At 34.1% G+C, this 20,037-nt stretch overlaps 2 protein-coding genes across 4 annotated transcripts in view; both read left to right on the forward strand.

The window, feature by feature from the left end:
- Window positions 1-20,037, forward strand: part of LOC120432140 (uncharacterized) — a 500,008-nt gene that overhangs the window by 447,607 nt on the left and 32,364 nt on the right. The gene's annotated exons all lie outside the window — the stretch shown is intronic.
- Window positions 1-20,037, forward strand: part of LOC120432103 (sodium/hydrogen exchanger 9B2-like) — a 33,675-nt gene that overhangs the window by 6,538 nt on the left and 7,100 nt on the right. Inside the window, exons 1-6 of one of the 3 annotated variants that reach the window (XM_039597239.2) lie at window positions 7,979-8,135; window positions 13,477-13,747; window positions 13,809-14,108; window positions 14,313-14,495; window positions 18,229-18,404; window positions 18,864-18,970. In XM_039597239.2, coding sequence (XP_039453173.1) covers window positions 8,111-8,135; window positions 13,477-13,747; window positions 13,809-14,108; window positions 14,313-14,495; window positions 18,229-18,404; window positions 18,864-18,970 — 1,062 coding nt within the window. In that variant the 5' untranslated portion in view covers window positions 7,979-8,110. Of the gene's footprint in view, window positions 1-7,978; window positions 8,136-13,181; window positions 13,396-13,476; window positions 13,748-13,808; window positions 14,109-14,312; window positions 14,496-18,228; window positions 18,405-18,863; window positions 18,971-20,037 lie in introns of those variants that run through there. The other 2 variants (XM_039597245.2, XM_039597251.2) reach the window with 2 other exon arrangements.

A 20,037-nucleotide genomic window follows, 5' to 3' on the forward strand; every position in this document is an offset into this window, starting at 1 on the left:
AATAAGTTATCAAACCATGCATAAAACATCACTAAGCTTGAGTTTCATTGGTTTCAGTGTGAGAAGTCATTATTTGGTAATAAATATGTACTCCTGGAGAGATGCAAAGTTTGTTTACATTCGTAAGAAAAAAGTGTTCCGAATTTGTGGATTTCAAGGGTCAAAGTATTATTCAAAAACTTTATATAAAAGTTAAAATTTGCAGATGTTTGATACAGCATTCGAAAGATCGCAAGAAAAGCTTTCAAATGAAGGTAAAAGCGAATCATTAAGTTCAATTATCGTTTTGCTATGATTTTTTGAACATTGGCCGATCTGGAAACCGTTCCGAATATGTGGGATGACTGTACCCAAATTTACATAATTTTCAATAGGAATATCAAACGAAGCGAAAATTGGTTTGCCTTTTCACTGTTCTAGTATTTAGGAGGTTTGCACAAAAATCGTTTTTTTTAAATACTCAAATTTTCATAAAAAACGTATTTTTTGAAAATACTCAAATTCCATAATTTGCAAAATCGGTATACATTGTTATGATTTTTTTACTTTTATTTGAGTTTTATGGATAAATACTAAAATTTTCCCAAAGTACCGCATTTCTTTTAAAGTACTCAAATTTTCATAATTTGCAACATGGGTATCAAACAATTTAAATTAGGCATGCATTTTCACTGTTTTAGAGATTTTTGAATGAAATAATCAAATTTTCACAAAATACAGTTTTTTTAAGTACCCAAATTTACATGATTATCAATAGGGATATTTCACAAAATACTGTATTTTTGAAAATACTCAAATTTTATAATTTGCAATAAGGGTATCGAACGATGCGAAATTTGGTATGCTTTTTTACTTTTATTAGAGTTTTTTTATAACTTATTTTCGAAAATACTCAAATTTTCATAATTTGCCATTATTGAAATAACGTTAGACGATAATATTATCGACGATAATTCTATCGATTAACAACCCCACTAAATTAGTTAACCCGAAATTGGTGTTGTCAGTTCCGAAAAAAAATTACACTCAAATAAAAAAATAGTACCAAGTTCCTTTATTCTAGGAATTTTTCCTCTTTTCCTGACTTAGTATTCGGGTTTTTTGGATTATTAATAAGGTCAAAATTTCTAGAATTTAGGAATTTAGTATTTTTATTTTTTTTTCAGTGTAGTTGAAAAATTTAAGGTGATGTTTTTTCGTGATGGGTTATTAGTTATAGTTATTTTATAGCCTTTGTTTAGTGAGGCATCATTGCCACACATATTTCTGGTTTCTTTTGCAAATAAATACCAAAATAAACAGGACTATAATGCAAACTTCCACAAAGCACCTCACAGCGTTCAACTTTTCCCCAACAGCCATCTTCAACCATCCTGGCCAGAAACTTAGTTATACGCCTGTGTAAGTGAAGTAATGCATACATGCAAAAATACCCACAGCACAGAGTGCATCCCACTTCCACATTATGTCCGTTGCAAAAGTTGGTCCAAATCGCCTCCAGGACTCGTACATGTGAGGGGAAAACGCTAGAGTCTGGCCTGGTTCCGACATTTATGCAAAATGCAAAAACCATAAAAGTGTACCATGAGAGTTCCCGGCAAGAATATGATTCACTTGGTGCACTCTTTCAATAATTTATTTATTTACCCACTCTGGCTGGCTTTGGGTGCACTCTGGGAAAAAAAGGGCACAGCAAGATGATGGGGAAAAGTCCTTTTAGTGCTACAGATTGAGTTTTAGGGGTGATGCAATGTTTGTTTTACGAGAAAAACTTCTAAAAACTAGTTTGAAAGATTTTGTAAATTTGTTTGAAATTTAATATTTTAATGCATTCAATGAAATTTGTGAAATTTATCAGCCCGAATATAGGCAAAATAAAGCCGGTTGCCTACCATTCAAGGAGGTAAATCTAACATTCTGTTTGAAAGTCGACGTCGACTTCGGCAGACCTCGCGAGTGCAAGTTCTGGCCGTAACTTTCGTAAGATGATTACTCCGATTCCGATGGAAATTGTAACAACCACATGGCGAAGGCATGGGGAAAAGTTTTGGTTTTCTTCGTAAGACCCTTTTGGAAAAGGTGCAACCACTTAGACTGGTACGGGGGAGATATTACTCGGTGCATTTATATATGGCAACAGGAAAGTCAGTAATGATATTAAACAAGTTTGAAAGCCGGTCTGTAAATCATAAATTTGAAACAGGATGCTAATGATGGCAAATTAGCGTCGATTTAGGCGGGCTCGCTATCATTTCGCATCGTTTGTGTTCAAGAATAAATTTGCTTCGTAATCTGCTTGATCTAAATGACGCTTTTATTAGAATCCAGAAGGTTGAATGGATTAAATTAATTGTGGTCAATTTCCTTGCCCAGAACTATATGATTGCTGGTAATATCCCGTAGAGAAACACTAATCAAATCAAATTCAAAAGACCGACCAGAGTCTGCGGAGGAACTAAATGACTTGAACTAACTCCGGCTTTAGTAAGTCCCAGCTCGGTCACACATCCACAAGGAGGGGAGGGTGATAATCGATTTGCTTTATTGTAAAATGCCGTTCCGTTCTTCCCGCAATCTCTGGGAGTGATTGGAGCAAATTGCAATTTAATTGAAAACCAATCTGGTTTGAAATTTTAATAACTTCTTGCAGGTTTAGCTTGGTTGCGTGCGTGCACAGGTAATCCCATTAGGATGAAATGTCTGGCAACACTGGTTTCTGGAATTCTTTGAAAAGTCACATGTGTTCAGATTACATTTTCTCTAAAAAAATAAATATTTTTATGATTTTTTTATGAAATTATCTGATCTGAGCTTAAGGGACTAAAAATTTAAAAAAAATTGCCAATCATCACTTTTAAAAGTATTTTTTGTTATATTCTGAAAACTCGTAAAGAACACATACAAACCCATTTTGTTTAAATATCAACATTTTTGTTTTTCTTCACTCTATAACTTTGTAGAACATTTTTACACTCTAAAAAATAACTCTGCAAAGTTACAAAAAACACGTCATTTAAACCCTCGACAACCCAAATTTTTTTTCGATTTTTTTTTATTTTTCTTGTGTTCAGGAGGTCATTTTGAGCAGTTTTTGTTCTACGAAAAACTTTACTTCTCTTGTTTTATGGTTTTCTTGTTTCATTTTTAGTATATTAATTTGCATTTATCTTGTCAAGTTTATGTTTATTTTTGGTAGAATTTGGCATATTCTACTACCTTCTATCATTACATTTTGCCTGTGTAATTTTTCCATGTTTTTTCAGGCACTTTTTCTGCAATAAAATGGCACCAGCATCATTTAAATTGTAAAAAAAAATCACGATGTTTGACAGTTCAGTAACGGGAAATGGCAGCGTTTTTGATTTTTTTTTTAAACAAAGCTGCTGGGAAAATGTAAAGCGTCTAAATTTCCGTCCCTTAAAAAAATCCCGTTTCCGGGAAATTTATAAGTATTTCCGAAATTTAAGCAAAAGTATAAATTTTCTAAAGTTATTTGAAATTATTTTTGAAAATGTGTAGAAAAATATAATAAATCTTATAGTTTTTTCAAAGTTTTTTTTTTCAATTCAATTAACGAATAATATTGAAACAGATGGTAAAAAAATCATGTCAAGGTTTATTTCTGATAATATTAATTTGTGAAGCATTCAAAACATAAAATAGATCTTGCTTGATGAAAATTAACTATTTTATTTTTAAAAGAATGGTTGGTGTTATTTCATTAAAAATAAGATATTTTACCCCTTCCCGCCAAAGCCATGATTAAATTGGAAGAAAATTTAATTGGTATGATTAAATATGCTACCATGGGTGTTGAAAAGATAATTATGAAAAAATGGAAGAGTTATTGTGGAGTGATGTTAATTCATCGAATATTTTAAATAATCTTTCTGTGCTTTGAAAAGTCATTTATTAAGCTGAAAACCATGTTACAAAATAAAAGAAATAACAAAATATTTTTACAAAGCTTCTTTAAAGGTGCACAAATGCATATGATGTTAGGTTTTCAAGAAAAACTAAAGTAGCTTTTCAAACTTGATTAAGAGCTGATAAAAGTATAAATTGTTCTAGAAAAAATAACTGTCATGAAAAGACATAATTTATAATTTTTTTTTGGTCTGAAAACGTTAATTTTAATCACATTCTCAAACTTTTTACAAAAGCAAGTTTAAAAGAAATTAAAACCAATAAACTCGCTGTCCTATACAATTTTGTTTAAATTTTAAATTTCCCGGGAATTCCCGGAATTTCCCGCGAAATGGTTGAAAATTTCCCGTTTCCCGCGATTTTTCAACCCAAGGGAAATTGGACGCTCTAGAAAAATCCAACTCGTCAGCGTTGACTCAGATCGTTTTGCGATCTTCGACAAAGTTGTTTGTCATAAAATTTCACATAAGCTTTTAGTTTAATTTTTAATTTTTTGCTTTTCCCCATACATTTTTGCAATTTTTCCCATGCAAACTTCAACGATAAGAGGCGACCCTTAAACCTTAACCGATTTGGCTCAAAATTCAACCAAACCTCTTAAGATTTTTCCGAAATTTAAGAATATATATTAAATACACAAATTTGAAGACATACCTACTTGATAACACATTCGATCAAAATTTTATTTTTTTTAAAAGAACAAAGCTGTCGAGCAGTTCTCTACGGAATCGGTATTTTTTCTTTAATTTTAATTTTTATAATTTTTAATCCGGCTGAAACTTTTTTGGTGCCTTCGGTATGCCCAAAGAAGCCATTTTGCATCATTAGTTCGTTCATATAATTTTCCATACAAATTTGGCAGCTGTCCTTACAAAAATGAAATGTGTATCTTTTGAAGGAATTTTTTGATCGATTTGGTGTCTTCGGCAAAGTTGTAGGTATGGATATGGACTACACTAAAAAAATGATACACAGTAAAAAAATTTGGTGATTTTTAATTTCACTTTTTGTCACTTGAACTTGTTTTGCAAAAAAAAAACACTATTTTTAATGTTTTTTTTTATTTTTTCGATTTTTTGAAAAAAATCTGTATTGATTCAAAAAATCATAACTCGGTCAAAGATTTTTTGCCCATTCTGGAAATTTCTGAAAAGTTGGCATTTGATATCCTCTGAAAAATATAAAAAAAATTAAAGATAGTGTTTTTTTGCAAATCAATTTTTAGTGACAAAAAGTGAAATTAAAAATCACCAAATTTTTTTTTACTGTTTATCATTTTTTTTTTCAGTGCAGTCCATATCCATACCTACAACTTTGCCGAAGACACCAAATCGATCAAAAAATTACTTCAAAAGATACAGATTTTTGAATTTTCACATATCATTTTTGTATGGACAGCTGCCAAATTTGTATGGAAAATTATATGAACGAACTAATGATGCAAAATGGCTTCTTTGGACATACCGAAGGCACCAAAAAAGTTTCAGCCGGATTAAAAAATACAAAAAAAAATCGAATGACCGAAATCTCAGAGAATTGGTCTGTCCTCAGGCGAAATGAAAAAATATATATTGATAAAACTAACATTTAGATATTTTGTTTTAGTTTTTGCCATACCCTTTTCATTCCCTTTTGAAACCTAGGAACAAAAACTTAATCTTTGGTAATGTTTAATGCACCATTATTTTTGTTTAACTCTTTATTGTTTTTTCCCCCTTTGTTGAAATCATGAGGGCTTCCATGCCTTAAGTATTTTTCCATTAATTTGTTGTTAAGTTGCTTTTTTACTAAAACTGACAATTGCATTTTTTTTTCAAATTTAGAAATTAGAAATTATAATGATTTGAGTTTCCTGAAAAGTTGGGAATTCAAAAATGTGATTTGAGTAGCCACCCTACGGATTTTTTATGCTTAAAATTTGTTTGTGATTATTGAGAATACGTTTTTTTAGCACTCAAATACAAGTTGGTGTGTGTATGTCATTTTGTCTTATTTTAGCTTGACGTACCTTATGGATGAAGTCAAACTACACAGAAAAAAATGTGAATTTACTCGACACGTAAAAACTGAATGACATGTAAACTCAGTTGATGTAAACTTGAGATTCGTTGTAAACGGTTGAATCACACGTAAAATCATGTTTGTTGCAAATTTACATCACATTATATTTTAATTCAAATGTTTAATGACGTGCAAAAGCGTTAGGGGAACTATATCCTTTCTCAGCCTATTTCGATTATCGGCCTATCAGCACTTTGATAATAAATTACAGCTTTAAAAAAGTGTTCAAAGTAAAAAATAGCTCAAATAAAAGTGAGCATTGTTGATACATCTGAAAATGTTGACAGTTAAAAAGCAGACAAACGTCAAAAATCAAAACAAACCGAAATGACCGAGGGGTTGGTTGATGTAAAAATCTAGTTCAATTTATAAAAAAAAAACATTTTCCAAGTATTTCATAAATTTTAAATTACAATCAAAGAAATATGAGAAGCAAACATTGTTAACAAATTTGATGAACTTTTGTTTTTATATTTTAACAGGAAAATGTTATATGCATCGGTGGTCCCCTCGTAATGTTCGTTCAGCCCATTACTGATTATTGTAAAAAACATGTTTAATGATTTCGCCAATTTTAAATAATTCCTCATTCTAATTATTTTGGTCATTTGCAAATAGAAAAGAATAAGTATGAGTTCATGACCTTTCTTACATTTGGTAGATATCAAATTTGCAAAAGTTGATATAAATCAATGCCTTACAGAAAAAGAAGCCCCTCTCAGCCATAATTATCGATGCAATCATCATAAAGCTCGCATTTTATCAGCTCCCAGCGAAAAGCCACGCATTGACAGCATCAATGGGGCGTTAAATCCTTCCTATAGAGGGCGTATCCCATCAGCTGCCTTGACCTAATCCCGATTAACGATGGGCATAAACATTGGAGCGCCGTTCGGTGGCATACATTAAGGGGGGGCGCGAATGGACGCGACTAATCAGTCAGACAAATTAGGTCAAGGAAGAAAATACTTGAAATTGTTGGCTGAATTTGTGTCAGCGTATTTAAATTTACATCCTTTTATGTGTAATTTTACACATCTCACGTAAATTGATGTAAAATTACATTGAAAACATGTAATTGTAAACCTACCAATTTTCCACATTCCAAAATCAAACTTTGTTTAAACTGTGTACCAAAATAAGTGCAGGCTACACCTTTTTTGATAGTGCAACGCAGTGCTAATTAAAATTTCTTCCACGGAATGTTCTGTAACTTCACCGACGAGAGTTCTCGTGTCGCTTGGCGACGATAATGTCACCCCTCCCTCTTTTGCTGAACCGTGAAACGTGGAGCACTTTTCCGCGAGCCGGGACGACGATTTCAATTCATTAGCCTTTGCCTCGGATGTGATAATTTTCCACCGCGTGGAAATCGTTTCGAGGCTACGAAACCTGTTCGTTTTTCGTGCTGTCCGGGAAAATTGCAGGTGATTTACGAGAGACACTTTTAAAATGTTGTGCAATTTAACGGCGGCCATTATGGGGGGCGCACTAAATTTGAAGCAGCAAGGATTAAGAGGTATGGTTATGTCTTATAGAAAAAGGAATAAAAAAGTCACATAAAAATAATAAAAACTTTTCAAAAATTACTCTAGAAATGATGCTTAATCAATTTGATAGAATTCAACTTAACTTGCCAAGTTTCTTTGGATTTGTTTTCTTATAACAGAAATAACAAAAAAATCAATTAATAACGTAAAAAAATACACAGAAAAAAGAGGTGAAGAAATGCTCAGCCTCCAATCAATTTTGCATGCGAGGCTCACCTGCTCTAATTAAGCCGGAAAGCAATCAAATTCCGGTAGACTTAACAAACAAGATAACGCCGCTTTACTTTGGTGCTCAAAGTCAACAGTGGACCTTTTTTTCCACCCTAACAAAAGTACGAAAGTGGGTTCTATAAAACGGAGATAAGCCGAATTATGCTCCCCGATTTGGCTAGATTGGATTTAAGGGCAGTTATAAAAACGATTAAAAGAGATTTTCGAAGAATTAGTTTCTTCTTGGAAATGTGTTCAGTTGGTTGATTTTTTCCCTTGTTTTTAAAAGTGGAAAGCTGATGGAGATTTCGATAAAAGTTTTCAAATTGTTCACAACTAGCTAACCACAAACAAGGTGATCGATGAAAAAGTTCTCCCCACCTAGAAGTAAGTTTAAAGTTTCGTGAATGGATGCCCTTAAATACTGTGTTATTTCTCAACATTGTGAGACTCGGCAACGAGAATGCTGTGTCACACCGTTAACAACATTCCGTGCGTGAAGCAAGCAAATTGGAGCAGCACAGACTGGTTGTGTAAAGCAAAGTGCAAAGTGATGCTAATTGGCGGTTTCTATTCTTTGTGAAATGTGTGGGGTTGCGAAATGACGGCAGCTGGAAGTTGGCAATCTGGAATTGATCCGGTAGTGACATCAGTTGGGTTGGATCCGATTGCTGTGAAAGAATATTTCGCTACAGTTGAAAATTTTGAAATAGATTAATAAGTTACTTCCAATAAACTTGCAATTTTCGTTCTATTATATACATTTTTTTGCTAGGTAAACTGTTAACAAACTTAGATTTTTTTTACCGAATTCGGTAGTTGAAAAATCGTTAAATATAGATCGGTAAATCATCTGTCAAAATGAACCAAATTTTACCGAATTCGGTAATTTTCAGTTTACCGAACTGTTCAGTAGTTGAAAATTCGGTAAACTTTACCGAATTCGGGAAAAAAATCTAAGTGTGAAAATACTGATTCTTTATTAAAAGAATAAAAAATATTATTATTATTATTTATTAGTGACACTTAACCATAATTTTGGCATTCGTGTCAACATAATTTTATGCTGAATCTCATTTGAAAAGTTAAGATAAAAACATAAAACATTAAAATGCCACTACACCCAGTTGCGTTTTCCCTCAAATAATCCTCTGCTCCCCAGTAGGGCATCCAAGTGTGTAAACAACAATCAGTTGTGGTACCTTAATTGATAACGTCAATATTGACCGTCTGAGCTGCCGTTCCCAGTGAATGGTTCACGCTGCGCTCGAGTGAAAATGGCCGTGAATTTCACGAATATTTTTTTCTATTCTTTTTTTTTGTGGACAGATTTATGATTCTCGTGAAATTTTCAGTTTATTTATAACTTTTCAAAAAATAACTTTGTGTTATTAAAATTAAGCAAAACACACATCAATCCATTTTGCGGTTCGACTTTTTATTTGATTACTCTTAGGATCTGTTATCACACTGTTTTGGCAGTCAAAGCGATCCCCAAATGACCTAAAAATTGGACGAATCCAATATTGTGAATGGCTTGTTGGTATTTTCGCCAAAGATAACAAATCATACCCACTTGAATCACGGTGTGCTTAGTAGTCAATTAATTTAAACTTTTTTTTTATTGTATTTGGTGCAGTGTTGTTTTTGATTATTTTATATAAATTTATGACTTACCGACACCTCTTTGTATTCAATCTTTTCTGTGTTAGAAAAAAATATGAAATTAATTTAAAAACACAAGCTTTCAAAAATATATTTGTTTCTTAATAAGGTAACCAAAAGTCATCCTGCTATGTTTTTCTACCAGAGGCTATTTCTCAGCATAAGGATAATTGCTTTAAAGACATGTTTTTTGATGTTTTTTTTTAAATAAAAAAATATTTTTAAGGATGGTCAAGCTTAGTTATGGTATCGCAGGTTAAAAAGTCACAAAAAACACATTTCACAATTCAATTTAAGATAAAAGCTATAGAATTAGATATTGCAAGCGATAAAATGCAGTTTACATCATCATAAGTTTTCAAATAATACGTATAATTTGAATTACGAAAAAAAAAACTCTTATAAGTAGACACATTGAAATTTTACAAAAAAAAATCTGAACGAGCACAAACGTGCTTAAAATGAATAAAATGCACGCTAAACTGTTTTTATTACAAAATTTAGAGTATTTTGCAAAAATATTGTTTCACATGCCCGTAAAATTCAACATGAAAATCAAGAATTATTTTCAGTCTGTGGTTCCAAAAAACAAATTCAAAAAGAATCAAAAAAATATTTAAAACACAACAATAAACGAATTGCCATTTTTTCCCGTGTAGAGTAAACAAACAATTGAATTCTTTTTTGAAAAAAAATAAATAAAATAAAATAAAATATATTTTTAGCTTGGTTGATAGTCCAGACACTAGCCGAATGGAATGATTCCTTTTTTTTACTACAAGTAGGTACTTATTGAAAATTCATTGAATGTTGTTTCAAATCAATTTAAATGTTTGTTTTTCAAGGTTGTTAACGATAAAATTATCGAGGTTCGATAACGATAACGATAGTCAGTAGGACGGTAACAATAATCTATTGTTATCGTTATCGTTATCCCGATAATTCTATCGGTGATAATTTTATCAACGATAACGGACGATAACTTTTATTTAATATATTTCTAAAATTGATTAAAACCAAAAATAAAAAAATAAAAAAGTATAAAAATTGAAATTACGAGCCATGGTTTCAACCTTTTAATGCAAAAAGTGTTTAAAAAATCATTAAACACCTGCCCAGTTGTTTTGCCATCATTAGTTTCCAAAATATTCTAGTATTGACGAGTATTTTATTTTTTGCGATTTTGTTTTTGCGGTGCTGTGCATTGGAATTTTATAAACATTCAAAACATTTTTTAACAGGCCCAAACATGCTAAATATTATAATCAATGCAGAAAAGTGCATTTTAGATTGTTTTCAGTTGATAAGATTTCTATTTTCGTGAAAATTTTGAAGTTTTTCGGAAAAAAATGTTTTGCCCTCTGATTTTTCAGACAAACTTTGAAGGGGGGGGGGGCGACATCAACTTTGAAAAATATTTGCAACGGCCTAAGTTAAAAAAAAAAACAAAACGCCGTATTTTTTTGAAAATTCTCAAATTTTTCTGATTTGAAACATGGGTAGCAAACGATTTGAAGTTTTGCATGTATTTTAAGTGTTTTATAGTTTTTTTTATGAAAAAGTAGGTAAAATGTCGCTTCATTTGATAATCATGAAAATTTGAGTACTTTCAAAAAATACGGTATTTTTTGAAAATTTGAGAATTTCATTAAAAAAAACTCTAAAACAGTTAACATACTGTGAATACAAAGAGACGAGTTGTTCCTTTTAATTCCGCTATATATTTTAATATCTTGACAGATACGTATTTCGTCTACTACTTGCAGACTTCATCAGTGTTCTGTTCTCGAGTCGAGAACAGAACACTGATGAAGTCTGCAAGTAGTAGACGAAATACGTATCTGTCAAGATATTAAAATATATAGCGGAATTAAAAGGAACAACTCGTCTCTTTGTATTCACAGTAATGCATTCTGCTAAAACGCTCAACCAAACCACAGTTAACATACATTTGAAATTACGAATCATTTAATACCCATATTGCGGATTTTAAAATTTGAGTGTTTTCGATTTCATTCAAAAAACTCAGTAACCTTAAAAATGCAAGAATTATAAATTTTTGAAAATTTTAGTGTTCTCGAGAAAATTCGGTATTTTGTGAAAATTTGAGTTTTTTATCAAAAAAACTCTAAAACAGTGGAAATGCATGCAATGTTTCGAATCGTTTGATACCCATGTTGCAAATAATAAAAATTTGAGTACTTTCAAAAAATTACGGTGTTTCATGATGTGTTCTAGTATTTATACTTTGAAACTCACCATATTATCAAAAAAAAAAAATACTAAGAAGAAGCTTGAAAATTCAACATAATTTGGTTGATTTTAGTCAATTTTAGAAATATAACAATATATACAGAGATCTTTGTAGATAAAACATTTGTAAAATTATGCTTTGATATAAAAAAATACTTGAATTTCGAGGAAACTTTTTTTCAATGATTATGTCGCCCATCGTAATTGGCTCGAAAAATCAGGGGGCAAAAAAAATTGTTGTATTTCAAACAACCTCAGAATTTTAATAAAAAAAAAGAAGTCTAATCAACTGAAAATAATCTAGAGAGCGTTGTTTTATTACGTAACGCAAAAAATCGGATTTTTAGACCCCCTCCCCCCTTGTTACAAAATTTACATACAAATTTTAAAAATTTTGTACTGAGCGTAACACGGCCTCCGACCCCTCCTCCCCCTCCCCCCCCCCTTCAGCGTTACGTAATAAAAGATCGCTCCCTCTACAATGCATTTTTAGTTAGTTAGCTAGTTAAAAAATGTTTTGAATTTTTGTAAAATACTTTTGTTTTTCGCAAAAAAATTTTTTTTTTGGCAATGCTATATTTTGTAAAGTTATGATTGTTAAACATTTGGATAGGTGTATGATGCATTTAAAAACTTTTTTTCATTGAAATGTTGAATCCATGGCTCGTTACACTCAACCCCCGGTGGTTGGCCACTTTTTCGTTTGACACTTTTTTAGGCTGTACCCCGTTGGTTGGTCAAAGTCAAACTAAAAAGTGACGAACTGTCACTTTTTACACGCCGCTCACGCACACTATCGAAACAAACGTTTGGTAGTGTGTGTGAAATCCGTGTAAAAGGGGTGTCAAACTAAAAAGTGACCCCGTTCGTTTGACAACAGTTAGTGTCAAACCATCGGGGTTTGAGTGTATTTCAATTTTTATTCTTTTTTTTATTTTGAGAATCTACATGGTTCGAAAAGTAAGGTTAATGTGAAATTTATTTTTTTTTTGTTGGAAAAAGGGTTGAATATTTTCGCACAAATTTGGATGGCTCATGTTCATTCCTTAGCATACCTCTGATGAAAGCTGACATTGGGAAATTCATCACAAAATCGGGATAAACCAGGAATTTGGAAATTAATTGTAGTATTCAGACTGCATTATTGACTTAAAAGAGATGAAAATAAACTTGGGACATTCATACAAACTTGGTTAGTTTAATGTTTTTCAATTGCAAACGTAAATGTATTGATTTTTTGAAATGACTTAAGATAACTGTAATAAAAAAACCTTTTCCAAATTTTGCAAATATTAAAAAAAATTAAAAATAGCTAAACCCACCGTGTTCTTCCATGTAACAATCAACTGAGCGTGGGTTGCTGAACCTATATTGATTCTAACTGCTTCGAGCTCATTTAGCAACATTCCTTGCGTCATACTTTTAGTTTCACCACTAGGGGAAACAACTAGTTCTGACGATCAGACCGATTAGTGTGTGTGATACCCTTGTCAACACAGCGCCAAACAATTACTTCGACACATCTCAATTTGAAATATCAGTTAACATGTGAGATAAACTCGCTCAACCGTTCTGCGTGGTCAAAGTCGTCCCGTCGTATCGCTCGCCTGATAACTCTAAGGTGCTCGCTCAGTCGCCGTCTGGCAGTTGGCTGGTCCGCGCTTACCGGCGTTCCGTAGAATCTCCCTCACTAACCGTACCGCAAGCACGATGAAGCACAAACAGAAAGGTGGTTTGTTTTGATTTTTTTTCTTGAACATCTTGAAGGTTAATTGGATCTAATCAATTTAATTGATGTTTTCTTTTCCAGTTTACATTACGTCTGTGGACGACTCCGAGTCCTCGAACCGGGCGCCAACGCCGCCGGTCCAGCGGTCCCCTCCTCCTTCTCCTCAGCAGCAGCAGCAGCAGCATCCACAGCCGATACCGTCGATTGATCTGACCATGGCCTTGAGCGACAAGTACGGTGTCGGCGGCAGCTATGACGACAATGGCGGCTCCGCCGACGAGATGCAGCAAATTAACGTGACCAGCTTGACGACCCCGGGTACGGGGATGACCTCGCGGGAATCTTCCATTAAGTTCGTAGTTTGGATGGTTGTGGAGGTCGTGTAGCTTGAACTAATTCGATGTTTTCTCTAGAGGTCATGATGGGGCGGGTTGTGCCAAGGGTTGGGTCAACTGGTCCCAACCGTTGACGCTGCTGGCCGTCTTTGTGCTGCTGTGGGGAGTGGCCTACTCGATTCTGCCCCGCGAGCTGACCGATCCGGACACGCCGATGATGCGGCTGTGCTTTCTGTTTGTCGGGGCGCAAGTGGCCGGGGTGCTGTGCACGCTCGTCGGACTGCCCGACATGCTGGGCATGCTGTTCTGGGGCGTTCTGTACACCAACGTGGGCCTGGCGGACTTCAAGGGGTTGCTCCGGGTGGAGGCGTTCCTGAGGTGAGTTGGAGGAAAGAAACCAGATTTTTTAAGTTCATTTCATAGCAACGTTACTCGGGTGGCACGTCGACAAGTGAGAATTATTTCTTGTTTTGTGATTTTTAAAGAGTGTTTTCAAGACTGAATAAATTTTCGATGAAAAAAACCAATATCTTCCCACAAGCTAAACCCAAACCTTTTTTCTCACACCCTAAAAAATGCCAGAGATATGTCCCTCATCAATATTATGCTGCTGGCCGGGTTGGGGCTGGACTACGACGCCCTCAAGAAGCTGTTTCGCATCATAATGCAGCTGACGCTGATTCCGACGGCGGCCGAGGTCGTGGCCATCACCGTGCTGTCCCACTACCTGCTCGATCTGCCCTGGCTGTGGGGCGTGCTGCTCGGGTAAGTGAAAAATCATTGGAAGGAAGGAAGAAAGCCCTTTTTTCTGGAGTGGGTGCACGGATTTATGTAAAATTTGACCTTTTTTATTTTGACTTAATTTATTCAAATGAAATTTCTTATCAACATTCACCGAATTTAAGCTGATTAAATTGCAATTTGAAGAATGTATTTTAAACAAAAATGACAAAAATGACAAAAATGACAAAAATGACAAAAATGACAAAAATGACAAAAATGACAAAAATGACAAAAATGGCAAAAATGACAAAAATGACAAAAAAACACAAAAATGACAATAATGACAAGAATGACAAAAATGACAAAAATGACAAAAATGACAAAAATGACAAAAATGACAAAAATGACAAAAATGACAAAAATGACAAAAATGACAAAAATGACAAAAATGACAAAAATGACAAAAATGACAAAAATGACAAAAATGACAAAAATGACAAAAATGACAAAAATGACAAAAATGACAAAAATGACAAAAATGACAAAAATGACACAAATGACAAAAATGACAAAAATGACAAAAATGACAAAAATGACAAAAATGACAAAAATGACAAAAATGACAAAAATGACAAAAATTACAAAAAATTATAAAAATGACAAAAATGACAAAAATGACAAAAAAATACAAAAATGACAAAAATGACAAAAATGACAAAAATGACAAAAATGACAAAAATGACAAAAATGACAAAAATGACAAAAAACACAAAAAACACAAAAATGACAATAATGACAAAAATGACAAAAATGACAAAAATGACAAAAATGACAAAAATGACAAAAATGACAAAAATGACAAAAATGACAAAAATGACAAAAATGACAAAAATGACAAAAATGACAAAAATGACAAAAATGACAAAAATGACAAAAATGACAAAAATGGCAAAAATGACAAAAATGACAAAAATGACAAAAAAACACAAAAATGACAATAATGACAAGAATGACAAAAATGACAAAAATGACAAAAATGACAAAAATGACAAAAATGACAAAAATGACAAAAATGACAAAAATGACAAAAATGACAAAAATGACAAAAATGACAAAAATGACAAAAATGACAAAAATGACAAAAATGACAAAAATGACAAAAATGACAAAAATGACAAAAATGACAAAAATGACAAAAATGACAAAAATGACAAAAATGACAAAAATGACAAAAATGACAAAAATGACAAAAATGACAAAAATGACAAAAATGACAAAAATGACAAAAATGACAAAAATGACAAAAATGACAAAAATGACAAAAATGACAAAAATGACAAAAATGACAAAAATGACAAAAATGACAAAAATGACAAAAATGACAAAAATGACAAAAATGACAAAAATGACAAAAATGACAAAAATGACAAAAATGAAAAAAATGACAAAAATGACAAAAATGACAAAAATGACAAAAATGACAAAAATGACAAAAATGACAAAAATGACAAAAATGACAAAAATGACAAAAATGACAAAAATGACAAAAATGACAAAAATGACAAAAATGACAAAAATGACAAAAATGACAAAAATGACAAAAATGATAAAAATGATAAAAATTATAAAAATTATAAAAATTACAAAAATGATAAAAATGACAAAAATGACAAAAATGACAAAAATGACAAAAATGACAAAAATGACAGAAATGACAGAAATGACAAAAATGACAAAAATGACAAAAATGACAAAAATGACAAAAATGACAAAAATGACAAAAATGACAAAAATGACAAAAATGACAAAAATGACAAAAATGACAAAAATGACAAAAATGACAAAAATGACAAAAATGACAAAAAAGACAAGTTTTGGAAATAAATTGCCTTATTTATTTTTTAAATTTTCTGCTGAGATTTAATCAAAAATAATATCCCCTGTTTTTTTTTAAATAACCAGGAGCAGAAAGTTAAAAAATACAAATGCAAATGATTTTTGGTCTGAATGTTTTTTAATTCTCTATTAAGGCTAATAGACAAATTCTGTAAAAAAAATGGGATTTTAATTTTCAAAAGAAGTCATTTTTTGAACGGATTTCGCCGTTTAGCTAGATCTTTTTGAAATTCCACATTCCACGACAACCTTCCTACATAAAAGTGTAAAACAATAGAGCTGAGAAAATTAAAGAAAGCTGTAGCAAATACAAGAAACCGCCATCGTGGAAGCACTTTTGCAAATAGGTTCTTCAGCGGATGGTGGGAAGTTTTTTTCCCCTGTTTATTTCACCCTCTTTGATGGTGGAGGGTGTTGCTCTGGTGCTTGACCATCGCATCGCCACCGCCACCGTAAAGCGAGAAATCCTTTAATTTGGTTTTAAATGCATTTTTTATGTTCGTTTTTTTTTTGGCTCGAAAGCAAAGAGGGAACGAACCTTAATGGAAATGGCAATCCTGCTGAAAGCCACATTAAAAGAACTGGATTTTCTTTCGCTAAAAACCGGACACCAAAGGGGAAAATAGAAAAAGTTCCCACCGCTACTCAAACTATTTTTTCCGAAGCACAATGAGGTCATCGTGAAGATTGGCAGCTAGGAAAAGCACCCACACTTTCTTTCTCCCACTTACAAGATCCGTTCTGAAAAAAGGTGCACTTTTTCCTCTTCGTGGTGCAACTTTTCATACAAAAAGCAGCTTGATTTTTGAAAGCTTCATTATGGAGGCTTTTCCGTGGTCGTTGATGGTGCTGGTTGGACAATAGAAAAGAGAAAATGAACGGTGGAACGGAGAAAAAAAGTGTGGGTTGCCACCCTGAGTGCATTAAACAAATTGCATTCCAAACTGTCGCCTGTCGGGCAGAGTTTATCAACCAATGGAAATTGATATCAGTGTGGGAGGAGGGATGAAGGGTTTTTTTATACAGAAATCAATAACAAGATTGAGACTTTTTTGTAAATTCGGAATACCAAATACCAAGTACCCAAGTACCCAAGCACCGAAGTACCGGAATACCCAAGTACTCAAGTACTCAAGTACTCAAGTACTCAAGTATTCAAGTACTCAAGTATTCAATTACTCAAGTATTCAAGTACTCAAGTACTCAAGTACTCAAGCACTCAAGTATTCAAGGGCTCAAGTATTCAAGGGCTCAAGTACTCAAGTACTCAAGTACTCAAGGGCTCAAGTACTCAAGTACTCAAGTACTCAAGGGCTCAAGTACTCAAGTACTCAAGTACTCAAGTACTCAAGTACTCAAGTACTCAAGTACTCAAGTACTCAAATACTCAAATACTCAAGTACTCAACTACTCATGTACCCAAGTACCCAGATTACGTAAGCTTTGACAGAAATTACATCAAACCATTTTCAATTATGATTATTCAGATATTTGAAAGAAAAAAAAAACTTTTTGGAAATCTGAGAACACTTTAGACGATGATATAATTTCATTTAGAAATGTCAAATTTCGTCTTGATTAATAGATTTCACAACATTGTTTAGTTTAATTTCTTGACTAAGCATTCCACTCCACAGTCATAAAATCTATTTTAATACCAGTGAAGAAATCTTGTAAAATTCAAAGAGAATAAAAATCCAGCATCCTTCAAACTCCATTCCACACCACATACTTTAACTTTAATTTTTCCCCGATTCCGTTCAATTTGGCATCTGGCAGGAATTTCCTATCTCCCATCGCCAATTTCTCAATCAACCGCAATTTTTCTCGAACTAATAAATTTACCCCGCTTTTCCCCTTCGCTCCCGCTCCCGCCCAGCCTGGTCATCACGGCCATCTCGCCGAACGTGGTCGTGACGGTGATGCTGCGCCTCGCCGAGCAGGGCCTCGGCAAGTCCAAGGGCATCCGGACGATGATTCTGGCCACGACCAGCTGCAACGACGTGCTGGCCATCTTTCTGTTCGGTGTCATTCTGGGGGTGATTTTCTCCACGGGTGAGTCTCTTTTATTCTTCGTTTAAGTTATGGAAACGGGGGAAAAGTCCAACTCTGGCGCTGCACCGTCGTCCCCGACGGTGGACGTGACGCTAATCCTGCGTTTGAGGGACTGCACCTGGTGTTCCAAATTTGGCCCGGAAGTCGCGAACCAGTGACATGTTTTTGGGGAAGTTCGGAAGTAGTGTGCAATCGGAACACTAAAGTAGGTATTAGACTATGAGAAACAAACAAATAAACTCGCACTTTTTGACAGTTTGCGAGCTGGCCGCAAAAAAGTTTGGCAAACTGTCAAACACGAAAAAATGCGAATTTGTTTGTCATAGTCTAATACCTGCTTAAGATATCAATTTTCAATCGCCCGAATGTATGCAACTTTCTGCAATTACATGTAGACATAAGGGGAATACGCCTCAAGTTATGCTTAATTTTAAAAATGACTTTTCCAACATTCTCCAGGTAACCTGACGAGCCAGATCCTCCAGGGACCAATCGGTATCGTAATTGGTCTCGTCTTTGGCGGCGCCTGCGGACTCCTGCTGCTCTACTTGCCATCGTATCAAGCGGTAAGAACGTCCTGTGGGGGAACCATGTGACACACTACCACGACTTGAAAGTTGGGTGGTGCAAGGGGGGGGGGCAATTTATTCGTACTCGTCACATGGGCACTAGCAGTAGATTGCTGAGGGGGGCAGTTTGAGGGTAGTTGGTGGTTGCTGCGAAACGATGCTACTTTGCCACAAACTTAATTTTACTTGTTACATGCTAAGCTGGAAGGACAGTGGCGTTGGGAAGGGGGTGGGAGAAAGGTGTTTGGAAATAAGTTGTCAAATGAAGTTAATATTCGTAAATATACGAAAATCGGTAACTTTCAAGTAATTTCTAAATGGTGATTTTTGTAAAAAAATTAAATCTCGTACTTAAAATAGGTTGACCTCATTTTTATATGTTAAATCAAATTTGCAATCGAAAAGTACTTCCTGAAAATATTTTTTTCGAAAAGTTCATAAAATTTCAACCCTAGACACCCTAAAGATCCTAAATAGGGAGACTGGTCGAAAAAATAGGGAGACTGGCAAAAATTATCAGTGTTGCCAAGCACAAAACATACGTTGCCAGATCGAATTAGCAAACTTAGACCAGTTTCCCTATTTAGGATCTCTAAACAACCCTCCATTGTCTAATGTCGATATCTCAGCAGACTAACATTTCAAAAGGGCGTAACATTGAATGTTTGGCTCTTTTAAATGTTTGACATATTATCAAGCTTCCCTGCACCGTGCGGTACACGCGGTTCGCTTGTACCTCGGGTTTGCTTTGCGCCTGCTTTGTTCGGTTTACACCCGTACCCGACTCACACGAACCGAGGGTATTTTGGTTCATCGTACCAGCGCACCACGACACTCTCGGTTCGCCGCGTCGGTTTTGTGTCTGGCACTCACCCATGGCATGAACCCAGTATATGAGCCAAGGTGCTTCACTCGTTACGAGCCGAGGTACGTGCCGTGGTACGCGCTGGCGGTACAAAACGGGTTCAATACCACGACACGTACCACGGCACGCTGGGTTCATGCCATGGGTGAGTGCCAGACACAAAACCGATGGGGCGAGCCGAGAGTGTCGTGGTGCGCTG

Source organism: Culex pipiens, chromosome 1, assembly GCF_016801865.2.
Source record: "Culex pipiens pallens isolate TS chromosome 1, TS_CPP_V2, whole genome shotgun sequence".
Taxonomy (NCBI): domain Eukaryota; kingdom Metazoa; phylum Arthropoda; class Insecta; order Diptera; family Culicidae; genus Culex; species Culex pipiens.